General features: G+C 35.1%; 1 protein-coding gene across 1 annotated transcript in view; it reads right to left on the reverse strand.

The window, feature by feature from the left end:
• PIK3C2G (phosphatidylinositol-4-phosphate 3-kinase catalytic subunit type 2 gamma) overlaps positions 1 to 20,892 on the reverse strand; it is a 269,311-nt gene that overhangs the window by 243,107 nt on the left and 5,312 nt on the right. Inside the window, exons 2-5 of the mRNA XM_072954194.1 lie at positions 14,629 to 15,387; positions 10,621 to 10,715; positions 5,994 to 6,151; positions 798 to 912 (exon numbers count right to left, since the gene is read on the reverse strand). Of these exons, the coding sequence (XP_072810295.1) occupies positions 798 to 912; positions 5,994 to 6,151; positions 10,621 to 10,715; positions 14,629 to 15,306 (1,046 nt within the window). The 5' untranslated portion in view covers positions 15,307 to 15,387. The remainder of the gene's footprint in view (positions 1 to 797; positions 913 to 5,993; positions 6,152 to 10,620; positions 10,716 to 14,628; positions 15,388 to 20,892) is intronic.

Genomic DNA, 20,892 nt, shown 5'->3' on the forward strand with positions numbered 1-20,892 from the left:
AAGAAATACATTTTTACTTCTGTAAGACTATTGTCAGTCTTTAGGGACTTGTAGAAGCCAAAGGGGAAATGTAAATACCAGGAGAGAAATACGCAGCAGCAGGAGAGAAATATTTCCTTACGTAAAGGTATATTATATTTTTAAGGTTGGCTTTTAAGGAATTTCAGGACAATAGTTATTGTGGTACACTAAGAGAGGGTAAGTTTTCTATCAAGTAAGTATTTGTGGTTGACATACAAGAGAGTAGACTTTTCTAATTGTTTTAATGAGCTGCCTGGATGAAGAAATGAAGAAGGTGTTTTAAAACTTAACTCTTTTATGAAAATGTTATGTTATACTCAAACCCTCTGTGATTTTGAAAAATCAGTATTTAATTAACATGCTAATATTATTCTGAGTCAAAAATTACTTATTACAAAAGAATTTCTTTTTAAAATTGTGATCAGTTATAAGCTTTATGACTGATAAGGTGAGTTGGGTTGCCCAGGATTTTCTTGGTTTCAAAACCGGAAGTCCCAATGTCCTGGGAACCATTTCAGTCCTGGGCGAGCTGAGGTGGTTGGTCATCCTGGTCACAGGTTACTTAAATGCACGTTGCCATAAATACACAAAATATAAAATAAAACCAAGAATAAGACTGTCAACATGACATCAAAGTTCAAATCCTCCTTAAAGGGGGCAAGGTTGATAATAAGAGTACAGTGTGTGCACAAAGTCTATTTAAAAGAAAATAAAGAAGTGCGGCTTAATATAGATTATAACAATGATCAAAATTTACCTGAAGATAAGATACTTACTTTTGTAAAAATTCTTCATAGCCACATATACTTAGAAGATGGTCTTTGGGGGATAACTGGTCATTTGTACAAAAATGTAGAATTTCTGCTATTAGGTCTTTGACAAGGTAATTAGCTAAAAACAAAGTTGAAAAATAAAATGTTAATAAGAATTTATTATATATTGGCTGGGAAAAAGATTTTGAGCACAAATAATGGTACACACGTTATGAACTATGGAAACTGTTTAGCTCCATCAAGAGGAATGAAAATAAGATGCATCTCATTTATTAGTCTGGTTAGATTTAGAGATTTTTTTTAAAAAAATGTTGTTTGCATTTTCTTTGATCAGTCTGTCTTCATATAACCTAACAGAGTTTCATTCCTCATTCAAAAATCTTTGGTAATTGTAGCTCTGCATAAAAATTATTCTCTGTGGTTACCCTTTGGAATTTGGGAGGTGCCAAATCGATTACAGTGAGTGCTAAGTGGCAAGTCAGGAGTCTAATCTAAATCTCTCAGATTCCAAAGCCTGTGCTCTTAATAATTCTAAGTCTTCACAGCTGATCATTCTTCCTTTTCTGTGTAGGAATCACCTTAGGTTCTGTCTTGGAGAGCATTATCATAACTCTGTAGAACACGCTTTCTTTCTCCACCTTCTCTGGGACTCAGAGTGTCAGAATATGATAGGGGAAATTTCTTTGCCTTCTCATATTCACATTCCATAATCCCCCGAGCTCTTATGTGCTCCTGCCATTTAATAGTGGTCAGAACCATGCTGACTTGTTACAGTCGTATTTGTCTATGAAGTATTTTTCTAATTCTACGTGATAAATAGTATGGGATTTATTTATTATTCTATGTGATAATAGTTAGAAATTATATATATATGTGTGTGTGTGTGTGTGTGTGTATATATATATGTATATCTCAATGCGATCCTGAATGAAAGAATGCAGCAGACAGTAACGATGGTCCTTAGTGAGGATCTGAACAACCCACTGCAGACACTCGATTGCATTTGTTTGAATTGTGTTTTGTCTGCAGTTGTGTGTTTACTTTGCCGTGGCTTCTTTTACTGCCACGAGTTTTTGTTTGGGAAAGGTTTTTGGCACAGACTGGCCAACAAAAAGTAGTGCAAGTGATATTGTTGGACTTGCCATGAAGCAACAAAGGAAGAGTATATAATGCTGATTTAAAAGTATAGGTTTTATGGCAGATCAAGTTGTTATCAGTAAAATGGTTGGTGAAACAAATGGTAAAGATCACCAGAGAGTTAGAGATTGTGGAAAGTCCTTGACATAGCAGAGAGTATCTTAGACATGCTATTGCTTGAGAATATTGACGGAAATAGTACGAATTTAAGCTAGAAGAAAATATGGCCACAGGCAAAATCATGACTGTAAAAGCTTTCACAAGGAGGAGAGAGCACTGCTGTTATAAGATGGCAAGAAAATATCTTCAAAGACACCAGTTGCTGTAATTAACTCAGCTCCCCCATTCCGAAGCTTGCATCCGCTGTGCTATTTGGAGCATGCATGGAGTCATTACTTCACTACAGTCATCTTTGCCGTTTACAAGAAAGACTCCGTCCTCCGGTTTCTGGCTGTTCCTTCTCTCCTGTGCTTTGGTGTGATATCTGCTACTAACTGCTTTGTGTTACTCTTTGGAAGTTTCGTTATCACTTCAAATTCAACATGTCTAAATCTGAAATGACTTTTTTCTCCTTGAAGCCAGCCGTTAAGTGCCTATGAGTTAAACTTCTCCATATTGTAAGCCAACAAGTGCCGTGGCTTCTTTTAAGTAGATTTTATACCTGTATCTTTGATTTGGCAGCTAAAATAATCCTTTTCCCAGTTTCTGTTAGTTACTAACCTCATGTAATCCTTCCCAATCTGTCGACCATATTGCCTACCATACTGAAAAGGCTAATGGTCCATTTGGTACTCTTCAATTATGCTACTCTGTACTTTAAATCTATTTTTTAATGCATCCTCCTCTGTCCCATTATACCTCTTTTGAGCTGTATCACTGCTTTTTACTAAATCTTACTTTTTCACATATGATCCTTCCAACACTGGTTTCCAGTTCATCAATTAAAGCCCCTCTCTTTTATATATTTAATATCCCCCACTCTAAAGATGCTTTTGTCTTTAAGCTGTTCTGTTTCTATTTAATCTTCCAATAAAATCACCCTTCATCCATTCTATTCCCTTAAGATAGTATCTTATTTATTTATTTACCTTTTTACCTTCTCATTACTGCCAGATTTCTTTGAAGAGTGGATAACTTCTGCAAACAGTTCTCAATTACTCTTTGATCTTTGCAAATTGCCTTCTATTCACACCACTTTGCAGGTAACAAATGACCTTCAAATACAGTTCCAACTATGCACCATCTAAATCTAGAAGGTAATTGAAAGTAAAGACCCTGGCTCTAGAGTAACTTTGGAGTTGGAAAAAAAGGACAGGGGAATCATCTTCACTGAAGTGATAGCTGAAGATTGTAGAACAGAGAATTCCTTGCTCACAGCACCTGCTCCTCTAGGAGGATTCTATTTTCTCACTCTGGGGGAAACAAAATTGTCTTTGGATGAAAACCTCTTATGCATTTCCTCCTCTTTGCTTATCTAGATTTCATTATTTTTTAAGTTTCTAGCAACAGCTTCTATCTTTTATTGGTCATCCTTGAAATGCTCTTCAGACTTGTGTTCTTCAGAGCACATCTGTATTACTAGTAAAACACTACTGTAAAGTGGTGAAAGGATCACAGTTTTACAGTGAAAACCTTTTAAATCTTATCTGCACTTGCTTATCTGATAAAACAGAGACTCCCTGATACAGGTGCTATTAACTTCCTTCTGAGTTTCCTGCAAATTCCATGAAGGAGACAGACTGCCGATCCCTTAGCGCATATATATATATATATATATATATATATATATATATATATATATATATATACATACCAGTCCCCCCAACACACACTTTTGCATTAAGTTGGTATATAAACCTTTACCTCTGGATTTCAGCAGGTTCCTGAGTAACCCCTGCATGCATATGTAAATAAACCTTGTCTTTTGTCCTGTTATCTGTCCATTGTCAGTTATGTCACAGTCTTAACCTCTCCCCTCCTTCAAATTTAAATGGACAGAGGAAAAGTTTTCCTCTAAAAGTAGCGTAGGTTACTCTGTATATTTTCATACACGTGTCCTTTCCCCTCCTGTACATCTTCCTCCTTCCCCTCTAATTCACGCCTTCCTCCTCCTTCTTCTTATAAACACTTGTATTGTCTTTGAGGGCACAGGCATCCTCTCTGCCACTGTACGTCTCTAAAACTAAACACAGTGACCTAATTGCTTTACCAAAGCGTCTCATAAAAGTCAAAAATGGCCTCTGGCTTGTCCAATCCAACAAAGGAACACCTAGAGAGAGAAGTATGTTGGAAATTAAAGATAAATTGGAAGAATAGGAATGGCCTCCCTAATTCATAATTATTTCCTCTTCTCCAGCAACTAAAGTCAACATAACCCAAATGCCAGGCCATTCTGATTGGATCCAGGTGCAGCACCATTGATCTTGGCTATGCAATCAGAATCTTGGTTTTAGAAATTTGGAAGTGGATCCAATAGGGAGATAGGACTTTCTTTAGCTGGCCAAATAACATTTAAGCTTGAGAGCTTGGCTTGCTACATCTTCAGGAAAAGCAATGAGTCAGCAGAAAGTAAGAGAAACATAAGCAATAATACAGAGAGGAGATGAAGTGAGACATACAGGAATTTTGGACTGCTTGTTCATCACTGCTTTTTTCCGAAATCTTTGCTAAATTCCTACTCTTAAATTCTATAAAGAAATCCCTATAATCTTCAAAAATATTTTTTTCCTGCTTAAGTCAGCAAGAGTTGGTTTCTGTTAGTTTCAAACCAGATGGTCCTAACTAATATTCCTGCAAAACATTGTAATGTTTGCAGTCATCTGTACTAGCTTGGAGCCTTGGCTAGAGTAAGAAAGAAAAGCAAAGCAAAACAAGGTAATAATAATAATAATAATGAAAAATATTAGATCATTATTTGTCAAGAAACAATAAATGATATGTGGAAACTTACTTAGTAGCAACTGTCAACTGGAAAAAAAAAAAGCACAGCCTAAAAATTGAGAATTCTGTTTTATTTGGTGGATTTTCTGAGGACTTAAGCCTGGGAGACAACCTGTCAGATAGTTCTAAGAGACTGCCCTGGAGAGGTAGAGGAGGAGCCAGGATATATAGGAGTTTTGCTACAAAGACCAGGTAGTCAGAACACCAAAAGATTACTGTTAATTAAAGAAAAGCAGACATCTCAAGTTAAGGAATCTAGGCTTTTTGTGTATGGGAAGATGCAAGAGTCTGCGTTCACTGAAATCATTTCTTTGATATGCACCTTAGCTGTCTGGGGCTAGTATCCTGTTCTTTCCCATCTCAGGTGCACGGACAAGGGTGGCTGCAGTGGCTGAGGTCTTGGCAGCCGGCAGCCCATTGATCTCCATCCTGAGTTCCCTCAAGGCTCACAGTCAGGGGCGGCTGTAATGGCCTGATGGCTGTAACATCCTTTGTTTATTGATACGGCAGACAACAGTTTTCATTCACACAACTAATGTTGTTTGAAGAACTAATATCATTTTGCAAAGTATGGCAATAAGTATAACAGCTAAATAAATATGAAACAACTTGAAAGACATTCTAAAACCTCAGAGGAATAAAAATCATCTGGTGAGTGTGATGAAAATGCAGATACCTGGGATCCATCCCCAGAGGTGGATTCAGCAGCTCTGCCTACCCCGCTGGGCTGCACGGGGCTACCATTGTTCTGTTCTGCCTCCCAATTTATTTACATTTGAATGAGGAAGTTGTTTCCAAAAGATGGGAACAGCCATTTTCACTTACATGTTGTCTTTATCTAGACTCTTTGAAATTTAGTTTTTATTTTTAATATGCTAAAAACTTGCTATCCTTGCTATTTCGTAGCGGGAAAATAAGGTGTCCTGGGGTGAGCTATGAAGAGAGTTCTTAAAAACAATAGCTGAACAAATGTTAAAAAGATTTCCAGCTGTTTTCCTCCTATTTCACTTCAGGGCGAAATACTAGCTAATGATTTTTAATGATTTCAGTCTGTGGGCTCAAGGCTAGGCGGCCTATACCAGCTTTATGTAGATTTTTATACTGATTTCCAAGGTTGCTTACCATATGGCATAAAATGAAGTCGTGGTGTTGAGTTATCAGTAAAAATATTTATATTAAACTTCGTATTAGAAAAGAGCTTATGTGGAAATGCTGTAGTCGTGCTCCAGATCTTCCCCGAATTGGAATTAATGTCAGCTGCATGATATGTTTCTCTTATTCTGAAAAATATATGTGAAAATATACTTAGGACGAGGTTTTTAGAAACTTTGTTGATGCAGTGATACAAACAGGCTAGGCTGGTAAAGATTATCTACCAAAAACAACTGTAAAGTTCTCGTCTTGGTAAGTTTCCCCAGGGGCACCTCATTTGAAGCAATTAAGAATACATTGTCATTCATAAAACATGGAAATTCACCCTGAACAGTGATTGCTTGCTTCATTGACATTGTGTTTGAAGCCCGAACTCCTCCCCTCAGTTTTGATTCAAGCCTTTCTCAAGCCAGAATTCACTTATCTTGTTTTAAGGACTTTGGTGAATGCATTCTCCTGTTTGTGTCAAATTGATAAATACCATTCATTCTTGGCTGTCCTTTTTCTTTAAATTTGGGGTTTTACACAGATCATTGGATTTTATTTTAAAAAGTGAGCCCAGAAGTCATTTGTACATTCTGAGCAATTATTACATAAGAGAGTCAGAAAACTGCAAAATAGTTTACCTTGGAGCCAGAAGCCTAGAGTTTGAATCCTGGCTCTTTTATTCAGTAGTTTTATGGTCAGAGTCAAGTATTTGACCAGTTTCTTTGTACATATGATATTTATATCTACTTCAAAGGTTTATTGGGAGGATTAAAAGAGAAAAGGCACATAAAAGACTTGTGTAGCTTGTAAAGCAATATATCGATGTAATGTATCACCATTATCATTATGTGTTATTATAGCTGAATCCCCGTAGATCCATATTTCATGCCCACATGTAAAATATAACAAAATTTTTTGTAACTGGATATTTACAATGCTTTTGATGATGAATATGAAATCTTGGGTTTTTTTTTCTTTTCTTTTGTTAATTTTGCAGACCCGTAAACTTTGTAGTGCTCTTCATGAATGGAAAGTTATTCATTCTACGTATAGAATGTATGCTATACACTCTGTGTAACGTATCAGCATATCCTTGGCGTTCATTCTATTTGTGCAGCATTAAAGTAGTGCTGGGCCCATTGAAGTAGCTCTGAATCTCTGCCCTTAAATTCTGCCGAAATAGCCCCTCCTTGCGGGGTCTGACATAGGCAATCTGGCTCTGCTGTCGTTGTGCACCCCCTCCTCATACGTTCTTTACTGAGAATGGCTGTAGCCCAGAGGCTACGCGCTAGAAAGGAGGTAATGAGCAGATAATCTAGGCAGAACGGACAGACCCTCTGGAGTTCTCTGTGACACTAGGAAGACCATCGAGACTAAGAGGAATGTGGCACCCTGTACAACGTCCTGATTGTTATCTTTTTTGTTCCATCCAGTTTTTCTATAAAACTTCAAGGCCCCAACCCCAGGACAGATACACAGTCTCTAAGGCATGAGCCTCCTGGGACTCCCCGTTGCCTGGCAAAGCAGTAAAGCTGCTCTTTTCTAATTTTCCCCAAACTCTGCCTCGGCGGCTCAATCTGGTTTTCCGAGTACAGAGGCCAGTTTTGTGGCAACAAATGGAAAAGTGCATATTCACCGAATGGGCCTGTCATGCATCAGAATCATCTTGCTTTCTGGGTCCCGTCCCCATAGTTTCTGATTCAGTAGATTTGTGCGGGATCCCCCAGTGTTTTCCTCCTAACAGTCTTCCGAATAAACCAGTACTGCTGCTGCCCCAGAAGTGCTATTTGAGAACCACTGCTTAGGATGAAGGGATGGGCTGCTCTTCCTTGTTCTAGGCTCCAGCGGAGGCTTGGACTCCAGCTCCATCTGGATGGAGGGGCTTTATGATCTGGCACTCAACCATGTAAGATACTACTCGATGCATAATTGATTTAACCTTCTAGGGGGATGTTAAGGGGATTCAATTTAAAATGTAAATTCATGACTCATTCTTTTCCTAAACTTTCACTCAGCATCTGCTGTGGACCAAAAACTTCTTTCACATGTTTTGACATTTTATTATATTTTTTAATAAAAATATGACATAGTTCTTGAAAGATATAATGTAAAAGTATGCCACAGCAAGAAAGCACCTTCAACAAATTAGAGAGCCTTTTGAAGGGATTATAGCAGGAATGTTTATAACATATTTAGATATGGTTACTTAAATATTAGAAAAAACACAAATCAAATTGAATATATAAATCCATTCTGTTATGGCTTTTTAGAAATTTTGGAGATCCTCTTAAGAAACTTGGCTTTCAGTAGATAAACAAGTTTATACTGTATAGCACAGGGAAATATATACAAGATCTTGTAGTAGCTCACAGTGAAAAAGAATATGAAAATGAATATATGTATATTCATGTATGACTGAAAAATTGTGCTGTATACCAGAAATTGACACCACATTCTAAACTGACTATAACTCAATAAAAAAAAAAAAAAGAAAGAAAGAAACTTGGCTTCCAAATTCAATTTGGTCTTCTTTTGAATTAAGAGCCTTGAATACTGCTTTAGCACATAATAGGTCCTCAGAAATATTTGTTGTTGAGTGAACAGTTTGTTTCTGTACAAAATAATTATGCATATTATAAATTTAGTTATTTTTATATGAGTATTTGTCAACAAAAAGTTATTGAAAACCAAAAAATGTATGTATGAACATAACCTGATATCTTCCTTTTGTCAACTGAAAAAAATGCACATCCTAAAGGTTAAGAATTATGTTTTACTTGGCAGACAAAACTGAGGACTTAAGACTGGAAAACAACCTCTCAGATAACGCTAAGGGACTGCTCTGAAGAGGTGAGGGAGGAGCCAGGATTTATAGGAGTTTTGCAACAAAAACCAGGTAGTCAGAACAGCAAAAGATTACTGTTAACTAAAGAAAACCAGGTATCTCAAGTTAATGAATTTAGCACTTTTTCTATATATAGGAAGATGCTTGAGTCTAGGCTCATTGAAATCATTCCTTTGATACGCATCTTAACTATCTAGGGCCAACAATTAGGGGTGGCTGCAGTGGTTGCTGGCTTGATGGCCACAGCATCCTTTGTTTACTGATGTGACAGGGAACATTTTTCATCCACGTTTTCGCTACTCCAAAGTTTATTACTGTTTGGTTGTGTGTTTCAGTTCTCATGGTTACTTTGAAGGAAGCCATTGAGAAAAATTACATGTAAGAGTTTAAAAACAAGTATCATGAGCTACTGACTGACAAACCATCACATAAAATATTTTCATATCATTATTGCATCCACCAGATGATTTCATCTAAAATATTAAATTATGTGGGGAAAAAAGTGATGGGCGGGACTAATAATAAGTGTTTGTCAGTGGAGTTATTATATGGTGATATCTTGTGATATTAAGAGAGCTATTTCTCCTGAGTAGAGGGTGGAATTACCACATCTTAAATTTAAAGTGTCAAATTCCTGGCAGTGCTTATCAGGTTGTTACAGTGGGTAGCTTATTTCTGAAAGAATCAATATCAGTATCTTTAAAGATCCTAATTTAGGAGTCCAAAGTGCCACTTTAAATTTTCCTCTGTGAACTAGAGCAAGAAATTAATTAAAGGTTGAATATGTTCATGGATTTGAGATGCTTTGTTTTGTTTATTGTATGTGTGCCTTTCAGTTCTTTCAATATGATGACATGTTTTTTTAAGGCAGAACCTTGCTTTTTTTGTTTGCTTGCTTGCTCTACGTTTGATTTATCTGTCATGCATGGAGTAGTTATTAGGCATTCAAATAGCCTTTAGGTTAATGATTAAATAAATGATTCAGATCTTTAATGCCAAATGGTCATTTAATAGGCAACTGCTTTAGCTAATAAATAAGCTGAAGTTTATTTGTATGTATATTTATTATATTTAAAACAGCCATAAAAGGATAAAAATCAAGATAACTAAAATGTAAATGCATTAAGTTTTAAAAAATTTCAGGAATCGTTGCAGTAGAAGAGATGATGGCATTATGTAAATTTTAATTGATAAGAAATTCATCTTTAAAAAAAAACTACCTTTATAAATTTGTTTTATGTTGGCAAAAAGGGGATCTGTGATGTTTTTGTAATACCTCCTAGTGATCAAATTTGTTTTTCAGTTGACAAACACCCATGCACTTGTTAAATATTCTGGCAACCCACTCAAGGTAAGATTGAGTTATTAAGCGGAAGGCACTATCATCATTATAAATAATATATCCCAAGTAAGAAGGATAAATATTTGGGACAGAACCAAAGGAGTCAGCCACTGAAGTGTCAATAAATGAGAAATTAATTCACTGCAAACTAAACTATTAACAAACAGCAAGGGCAATCCCGAAATTATAGAACATTCATCTTTAACCAAATTTTCAAGGGAAAAAAATTGACCATAAACAACAAAAACAATACCAGAAGTTGATTAATGAATGAATTTGTCATAAATTTATACTTTTAGCTATGCTAAAAAAATTATAGAATTAACATTTTATATACAAGATTCCTCAGCTCAGTGATGTTAAAATAGATGAATGTATGCAGGAACAGAAATTTAAAAGTTTAATGAAATAGCAACACTCACTTTTTTACTTTGTTGCAAAAGGAGGCCAGACTCATGTTACTGCCTTGAGGTACTTCAACCAGCTGAATGGAACAACCTGTCAGCTTAAAATAAAACTATTAAATTAATATAGTTTGGTGTGGAGAAAAGATTAATAGAATTTTACAATTTTTATTTTGTTTCAAAAAGCCATTCTGTTTTTATTTTTATTTTTATTTTTAAATGCAATGAAATAATAGAGAAAATACATAAATTTTAAATATATAATTTGAGGAATTAAGTATATAATTAGAGGAATGTATGCAACTGTGAATATCAATATCCAATCCAAAATATAGAACATTTTCATCACTTTAGAAAGTTCTTCCATATCTCCTTCTGTCAGTCTGAACACCTACTTGATTTCTTTCACCATAGAGTAAGTGTATGTTCTCTTGTTTCTGGCTTCTTTCACTTAAATGATACATATTTTAAAATTTATTTATGTTATCACACAAAACAATAGTTCTTCTTTTTTTATTGCTTACTAGTAGTATTCTGTTGCATGAATATTCCACAATTTGTTTATCCATCTTCCTGTTGATGGACTTTTGTGTTTATGGATTTTGAGTATCGTAAAGAAAACTGTTAATTTTCACATATGAGTATTTTTTGGATATGTGTTTCATTTTTTGTGAATAAATCCATAAATGGCTCAGTCAGAGGGTGGATATATGATTAACTTTGAAAGAAATAATTTTGCTTTATGTATTTTTGAAGCTATTATTAGGTACATATATATTTAAATTTATGATGTCTTCCTGATTGACCTTTTTATTATTATGAATTGACTTTTTTCTTTCTCTAATAATACCCTGCCTTGAACTGTACTTTTTCTGATACATATAATCACATACAGCTTTTTTTTGCTGGTTGAATGTTAAATATTTTTATTTTCATTTTTTTTTTTTTGCTTTCAAACTATCTGTGCCTTTGTTTCTTAAATGGACTCTTATAGATAGTAGTTAAGTCTTTCATTTTCATCTAGTTTGTCAATTTCTTCCTGTTATTTGGAATATATTTAGTATATTTATGAATATCGTTCAATTTAAGATTGCCATGTTTGTATTTATTTCTATTTGTTTCTTCTATTTTACTTTGATAGTCTGTTTCACCTTCCCTGACTCTTTTCATTTATTTGATTGCTTTTCTTGTTCCATTTAATTCCTCTTTGGATTTTTAGTTTTTCTTCTTTGTGGTTATGCTAGGTTAGAAATTACAGAATGAATCCTAATGTTTCACAGTTTATGTAGAGTTAATACTGTACCCCTGCATTTAAAATGTAAGAATTTACAGTAGCAAATAAATTTACCCCCTCCATCTTTTATGATATTGTTGTCCTGTATCTTTCATTTACGTATATGATAACTCTTAACAATGAAATGCTATTTTTTGCCTTAAACAGTCAGCTATTTTTCAAAAAATTAAGCTAAAAGTAGTTTTTCCTATTTACCAACATATTACCATTTGTGCTGCTCTTTGTTCGTTTCTAGATTCCATCTGGTATCATTATCTCTGCATACAAAGCACTTACTTTGGTATTTCTTGTGTGCATGTCAGCCGACTAATTTCTCTCAACATTGATTTATATGGTAATATCTTTATTTCATTTTAAATTTTGAAGCATATACTCAATGACTATAAAAGTATGGATTCTTTTCTTTTTTAATAGAACTTTAAAAATGCCATTCTGTTGTCACCTGGCTCCATTGTTTCTGATGAGATGATGAGTTCAAATCATTGTCCCACTGCACAAAAATCTTTTTTCCCTCTCTGCAGCCTCTTATGATTTTTTTTTTCACCTTTGATTTTCAGATGTTTGGGTATAATTTGTCTACATGTGGTTGTCTTCACATTTATTCTGTATGGGATTTGTTGAGTTTCTTAGATCTATGATTTGATATTTTCTTACAAATCTGAGAAAATTTCAGATTATTAATTCTTCAAATGAATTTTTCTCCCTATCTTTCCTCTTCAGCTGGCATTTCAAAATTATCTATATATGAGGTCCTTATCTTAGAAGTTTCTGAGTCCCTGCTCATTTTATATGATTCTTTTGTTCTCTATTCTATTTCTGTTCTTTTTCTTTCATGGACTATTTTCCCATCATCTCCTGTTTCTAAGCACACCCAGTGACTTTTTCATTGCAGACATTATATTTTTATTACTAAAATTAGTCTTTGTTTTTTCATAGTTTCTAACTTCCTCCTGAGGTTCCTCATTTGTCTACTCATCATGTTCATCTTTACTTAATCTACTTGAACTTCTTTTTATAAACCATTTTAAAGTCCCCTGTGTGTTAATTCCAGTATCTGCTGTATCTCAGAATCTCTATTGACTAAGCTGTTTTCTTGACTATGTTTCAGTATTCCCTGTTCTTTACACATCTCTGCATTGTTATTAATGTTGGATATTGTAGATGACACATTAGGAATTGTCTTTTTTACAAAACATACATTTTTTTCTCTTGCAGGCTGTTAAGATCCTTTTGGTCTTGTTCTCTCGATTGTGTTTTTTGTCGGCCACATCTGTCTTCGTAGGTAAAGCATTTACTTGAGAGCATGATTTTTACCCTCAGGAGTTAGCTTTGTGTTCTCTCAACTGAATGCCTGAAGTGCTCCGCTCAGTGTCTTCTCTAGCTGGGGCAGAACTGGGGTACTACGCAACTTCTCCTTGTCTGCACAGTAAATCTGATGTAGACTTCTGCCTGCCACTCGCTGCAGAGCTCCTCCTGCATTCCACCCTGCAAATTACAGCCTCCTTTGAAGCCTGGAACTGCAGGCTCTTCCTCCTCAGCTTAGTGAAGCTGCTGCTCAAATTGGGCTCCACTAGCCTGCCTAGCAGCAGGAAAGAGCCCTTAGGCAGAAACCAGGATGCTAATAACAACACATTGTTGTTGACCTTCTCTCAAGGATCGATGTCCAATCCTGGCTGTTGTTCAGTGCCTGAAATCAGTTGCTTTATATATTTTGTCTAACTTCATAGTTTTTTCAGTGGTAAGGGAAAGTTTAGTTCTTGTTAACATTGTCATGATCAGAAGTAGAGGTTCCTAAAACTCCCTGACTTTTAATTCAGATCCGTTGAGGTGTTGTCTCTTCTGCAAATGCCTCAAACACAACTAGTTGTTTCTTCTCTTATGAACTCATCCTCTTTATTATTTTACTGTGTTGCCTTCATTGGTTTGCAAATTAATTTCAGCAGTATGCTATCCCTGAAATCAGGTATCATGCATTTTCTTCTTTGCAGTCATTATGCCTAGTATATCATATATATTTTAAGACTCTGATAAATAGTTGTTGAATAAATGAAGAATCCTTTTGCCTTGCCCTGAATATTACAGCTGAAATAATTCTTCTTTTTACTGTTTAATTCTGGTTTCACTTGTGTCTCTAGACTCAGTATAAGCAGAAAAATGTTCAAATTTTATACAAGAACCTCTGTGGTTACTAAAATGACTGGAAAACTACTAATGAAACCATTAGGATGAATTGCACAATGATTAAATAATTTTCTACTCTTGGAATGATCCCAATAGAAATTGCCTGCTAACAGTATAATTTAGGAGCCTCTGAATAAAGGGACATTTTCCCTACCAATAACAGTATGAAGTTTCAATTCATGGTAGTGTAACTCAAAATATAAATGTAATGAAATGTATGTATGTTTCTCTGTGTGTATAACAACACAATAAGAATAGAAAATAGTATCATATAAAACTCCAACTGTGATATTTTTATCTAATAAAATGTATTATGTATTATTCAGTTTTGCTGAAACTAGAACTTTAAAAATGACAGTATAAGAATTTTCTCTTTAGGAAAAAATAATTCAGGAACATGGAATGCATGAATAATAAGTGTTTTTGTTTCAAAAGTAATATTAATCATTTCCCTATTTAAAATTAGTTACTCTCATTACCAAAATAATCCAGCACATTACTGAATGATTCTTTCAGATTTATATTTTTAGGTTGACATATATGACACATACCTCTGTGTTCTTTGGCTGTGTAGTTTCCCATATCCTTGGTGGAAGAGAACCTTTAAAGAGCATCAGAGAAGGTTCCACAATGTTCATGTTTCTACTCCTTTTATTTTCTCCTTTTGGCATCAAGTCAGTTGAGAAGGATGGACACGTAGGAGGAATGCTACTTTCAAACCCTATGTGGTAGTTATGATTTGCATTTTCCAGTTTTCTCTGTGAATTAATTTCATCCAAACTAGTAGGTGATGGAGGTAAAGTATTGAGTCTGTAATCATCAGCACCATGGTATTTTCCTGTGGGGTTTCCCCAAGGGCTTTCTTTATTCATGCTTTGAGGATTTGGTAGCACAGAATGCCTAAAACCAATTACTGGTGTTTTGCTAACTTGGTGACAAGGGAGTTCTGAGCTTTTAGAAGTGAATTCATTCAAGGATACTTGGTGTGTTTCATCTAATGAATGCCTTTTTGAGTCCCAGTTTGGAACACTGGGCACAAAAATGGTGCTTTCTTCAATTTCTCTCTGATAGAGTGGAATTTCATTACTGATCTCATTCATGACATGATCAAAACCCAGACTGGCTTGGCTGGGAAAGTGGGGTTGATTTGCAGAGTGAAATTCTTGGTGCTCCAGCTGCTTTTCATGTGATTCAATGGGATTTAGATCTGTTTTCCAACAATACGCCATTCTCTATTTTATGTAACTGAGAGCGTTGACTCTGTTCCAGGTATCTCCTAGATGATATTATAAAAGATGATAGGAATTTTTCTAGAAAAAAAGCATAAAAAGAAACAAAAAAATTTGGTTAACTAGGAAAAAAAAGAGCTTGCAAGAAAGAAATATGTTGAATGAATATAAACAATTGTTTCGAAATTTCTCCTTAGCAAATGAAATAATTCTGTGAATAATATGAAACTCCGTTAGGGCCCACAGTATTAAAGTCCAAGGGGGAGTACTGATTTTAGATAGATTCATGGAAGTCCTGTGATAGAAAAATAAGTCCAGTTTGGTTATGACAGGAGTTTCATGAATCAATCCAAAGACAATATTTCTCTTTGGGGCTCCTTTTCCTACTGAAAATCTACTTGCCGATAACATTATCTCCCTCTGCAGTCGGTCATCCATAAGCATGCTAGTTTGCTAAGGTCTTTTTATTATCTCAACAGTCTCTTTGTGATCAGCAGTCACTCCATCTCTAGACATAGTCTTAACTTTTTCTCCCTTTCATAACCAGTCATCTCATAGATTGGCTAGACCCTTTTGTCGCCTTCTCAGAACTCTTTAAATAATTGCAGACTTCTTTCATCACTTCTCCAAAACAACTTTTATTAAGTTTACTAATGAGTAAATTCAACTGATATTTATCAGTCTCTCTTTTATCTCTCTGCAGAATTTGAGTCTGTTCACTATACTTCTTATTTAAAATTTTTTTGTTCTGTCCTGCTTTGGCTCTCTGTGACACTGTACTCTCTTAGTTTTTTTGTTAGCATTTTCTCAAAGACTCCTGTGCCTTTCACTCATTTTCTACCTGACCCTTCAGAGCTTCTTTTCTTCTTGATTATTCTCTTTGGAAGTTATCTCCTACCTCCTGTGGTTTAAATTACCATCTATGCCAATGACTCCAACCTAGACCATTTTTATTATTATCTACTCAGTATCTTCACTTGGAAATTTTTTTAATTCCAAGAGAAAGTCCAAAACCATAATTCACCCAAGATTCTGCTCTTGTTCCAGGGTCCTTCGTGACAGAAAATGGCTGAACCATCCACTCAGTCACTTAGATCAGAACCCAGGGTTTTATCTTTCAGTCTTCCCTCACCTTTATTCTTCTATATCCAAAAACCCACCAGTCTCTGTAGGAAATCTTCCTCTTTCTGTCTACCGCTGCCACAATCCTAGTCTGAAGTTTTCATCTTCTCACCTGCAATGTTGCATTGTCCCTGAAACTGCTTCTACAATCCATTCTTGTGTCCTCTAATCCATCTTTTATAGTATAGCGATATATTTAAGAGCCTAACCATGTATCTGCCCTGGATATAGCTATTCAGTGGTTTCCTATTGCCTCAGGAAAACATGTAGATGTTACATATGTAAGATTTCTCTTCCCCATTAGATCATTAGGCAGTGTGAGTCTTTCTCACTTAAAATTTGGTACCTGGTACTTTGCATCACTCTTCACTCAGGGTAGTGCTCATTTGTATTTTTTAAAAAAATAATTGAATAAATTATTAAAATTGAGTTGTAAGACAATGAAATTGGAAAGTATTTGTGTCACTTTTATGGATTTACTAATTCCTTTAACAATTATATGTGTGTGTGTTAAAGACAAAAACATTTTAAAAGATAATTATGATCATCATTACCTATCATGGTATTTTCTATCAATTTTTTTATCAATGTGTTTTGCAATGGCAATTGATTATTATTATGTTGGCACTAAAGATTTACTTACAACTCATAATCACCAGAGGAATAAATTAATTTGATTTATTATACTTCACTCAAGAAATTGAATTGCTAGATTTAAGAGAGATTTGTAAGAGATGTAAATAAAATGGCTATAGAAGGAAGTGTTAACCAGAAAATTAACCTATAAAATGCCATTTCAAACTGTTCTGATTCATGGATCACATGAATTATCACATTTTCTAGCTATAATCTCTTTTTTTCAAGAATTGCCATTTCTTTATCTCCACGTTAGTGGTGAAAACTGTTTCATTAAAGCAAAAATACTTTTTCATCTATCTCTGTCATGGAACTCAGAATTTGTCAGCAGGTGTGACTTTAATTCTGACAACCATAGTTAATATCCTGTTCCAGTCTTCCTTAGCCTAGCCTGCTCTGTCTTAGCTTGAATACTGTAAATGTGTTTATATTAAACTGCTTTTACAATTGTTGGTGGTTTCAAAAGAAATGAGTGTTTTAAAATTTTTTTTTAAATTTTCTAGAGCCATAAAGTAAATCTTTAAATGAGGTATCAGTAGTCTAATGCTGAAATTAAAGATTCATTTTAACTGTACCAACTTGTTGTTTTTAATGATAATGATACTTAACATTTCTGAGCACTTACTCTGAGCTCCTGTTCTTTATACATGAACATGTTTGCATGCATTAACATACCATCTCAGCCTGCGATGTTATTACTGCCACTTAACAAATGAAGAAACTGAGGCACAGAAAAGTGAATCAATTTACCCAACATCTCAGGGTTTGTGTTCACAGATTTGTTTCAAACAGGGATTAAAGGGGGGCATATGGGTGGTAATGCCATACTCATTGACATCCAGAGCATGCCTGAATTTAGGCAGTGCAACAGCATTAACTCAACTCAGACTATTTTTATAGAAAAGAATGAAAAACTTTTAAATTTTTATTAATAACAATATTTTCCCATGCATTTCTCACAGCCCTGAATCTTGAAATGGGTTAGGGACCTGTCTGAAAAAATCTCATTATCACAAGATAAAAGAGAATGAGAAATACTTACTCACATTGAAAATGTAATAAAAATAAAAACCTCTTCCAGATCCATTTTTTCAATATTAAATATGGTGATTTTAAGGAATTTCTAATAATTTTATATCTCTTCTTTACCATCACAATCTAGAAGCTAGACTATTTCTTAGTTTGTAAACAAACAAAAACATAATTTAGTGCCAACTGGTAAATGCTGCACTCTGCGTTATGAAGTAATATAAAACAACTAAAAGTCATGTATCCGGACTTTCAGACAGAACTGTACATATATACATCGTAGCACAATTATGTTGTAATTGAGAAGGAATGGCTATTGGTTCCTGAAAGACTCTGCTGAACTATAGAAAAAATCTCTGAGGTAGGCAGAATTATCCCTTCCCACCACCAACATTCCCATATCTTAATCCCTGGAACCTGTGAATATGTTAGGTTACATGACAAAGAGGAATTAAGGTTGCAAGTGGGATTAAGTTTCCTAGCCAGCTGACCTTAAAGTGGGAATTGTATAGATAATCTTAGGTACTGTGTAAACTCAGTACAATCACAAGGATCCTTAAAAGTAGAAGAGGAGGCAGAAGAGAAGGTCAGAACGATATCGAAGGACTCAACCTGCTTTTATTGGCTCTGAAGATGGAGAAAGGAGGCCATGAACCAAGGAATGTGGGCAGCCTCTAGAAGTGAGATAGGGTAAGGGAATTGATTTCCCCATGGAAGCCTCCAGAAAGGGGCACAGCCCTCCCAGCACCGTGATTTTAGCACAAGACCTGTGTTGTACTTCTGACCTACAGAATTGTATGATAATAATTTGTGGTTGTTTTAAGTCACTGAGTTTGTGATCCTTTGTTATGGTGGCAATAGAAAATCAACACAGCACGATAACTGGAAGCTGCTTCCTAAATGGATCGGAAAATCGTGAACTAGAATCACACAAAAAAGGTCCTCCATTCTTCGTTGGTAAGTTCAGCTAAATTCAAACAGGGGTGTTTAAAGGTGTTAGTAATGACAACTTAGTATTCTGCAATTGCTTATAACTTTCTCATCAGTTCAACTTTCAAGAGATCTGTTTTCATTAAGGATTAATTGCTCGATTGTCCTCAAAGCACAAGTTACGGGAAAAATTTGGGTACCTAGCAGAGAAAGGGCTGCCCCTGCCAGCTGCTTCCACTTTCTAAATCTGCTAAGTTGTGGATGTCATCCAAATAGCCCAATGTTCAGAATGGGAGCAAAAATGTTTATTTTACAAAAGAACAAAGAACCTTCCTGAAAATGCCTGTTCTTGAGCCAAAAAGTCCTGGCTACATTACTGAATAAGTATATCTGCAGGGGCAAGATGAGAGGAGAGTGAAGGGAATACATTATGAAATTGATGGAAAATGATCTTTACTTCAGGTTACAAAGGGTAGTCCTTGAACATGTACCAGTTTTTAAAATATGTATTAATGTCGTGGGAGATAAAGATTGTGTCAACATAAGACATGTCAAAGTCTAATCAGGCTAAACCATATGTGTTTCAGTACAGTGGAGGGTAAACCCTTGGAGCTGTAGCAGCTAACCTGGGTCTTGAGAAGACTGAATTAGACTTGTGGTCTAAAATTCCCATCTCTCTGCATCTTCTGAGCAAATTGTATATATCATGCAGACACACATACAAACACTCATATTTTAGCCAGACATAAATATGATCTTTCTTAGCTCAATTTTCTGAATGAATACAGGGAAGATCACAACTATGTATTTATAAACTATATATATATATAATTAAACCATATTATGTATAAAATTTGCATTACCTTACTTTTTAAATTCCTAATTTGGATGCAAATGGTAAGGTAAACATACTGTTATTTTTGTGATCTCTGACAAGTTTCACTGAAGAGCAAACAAGAGATGCTTGGGAAAAACATTAATTTCCAAGTAGTCTCTGTCCAGTGCCTTTTTATGTGAACAGTTGACATTTCCTTAATCATGTATAATCCTATAGAAGGCTCACTTCCTATTAGACTGCCTGAAGCTTTTTGTGTATGGAGAATTTAAAGCTGTCACTTATGCTTATTTTTGAGATATTGACTTGAATAAATCAATTCATTTATTCATACATCTATGTGCTCATTTGCACGTTTATTTATTCAGACCCCATTTTAAAATATATTATGTCAAGTATCGTGCCAAGCACAGGGAATATAAAAATGATAAAACACAGCTCTTGCCCTCAAGTACTCCATAGACATAAATTTATAATATGGTATTTTATGAGAATGACTTTAATAGATGCAGTCTTCATTTTGTTTGGGGGAATTTCTTATAGCACATTGGTAAGCTTATTTTGCCTCAGAAAAAGTAGAAGTAAAATTCATAAAGGATACAGCTAAGGTTTATATATTGGGTATGTTATTCGTTAGAATGCAATACTTCAGAGATAATTTTGTGCAGATCATTGAAACCAGGTTTCAGGAATCCTTTGATTCCTAAGTATTGTTTAAGTTTTCAGCCCCAAACATGACAGAGCAGTCGTAACAATAATTCATTGAATTCCTCTGAGTGTGTCTTAGGAATAAATAAGACAACGGAAAGTCAGCCTCCAGCTCTGATGTAACAACTTTGGGGGAAATGGTCTGGTGGGAGTGAAGCCTGTTTCAGGGGAGGACATAGACACTCAGAGAGTATGACACCAGCCCTGAAGGGAGGAAGTCCTTGGACCCAACCCTGATAGCCCTTAAAATATGACACTTGGTGGGGACTCCACAAACACAGCCTAGTGGTATTTAGAGAGAACCAATTATTCTGAAAACTCGAGAC

This window comes from Vicugna pacos, chromosome 34, assembly GCF_048564905.1.
Source record: "Vicugna pacos chromosome 34, VicPac4, whole genome shotgun sequence".
NCBI lineage: Eukaryota > Metazoa > Chordata > Mammalia > Artiodactyla > Camelidae > Vicugna > Vicugna pacos.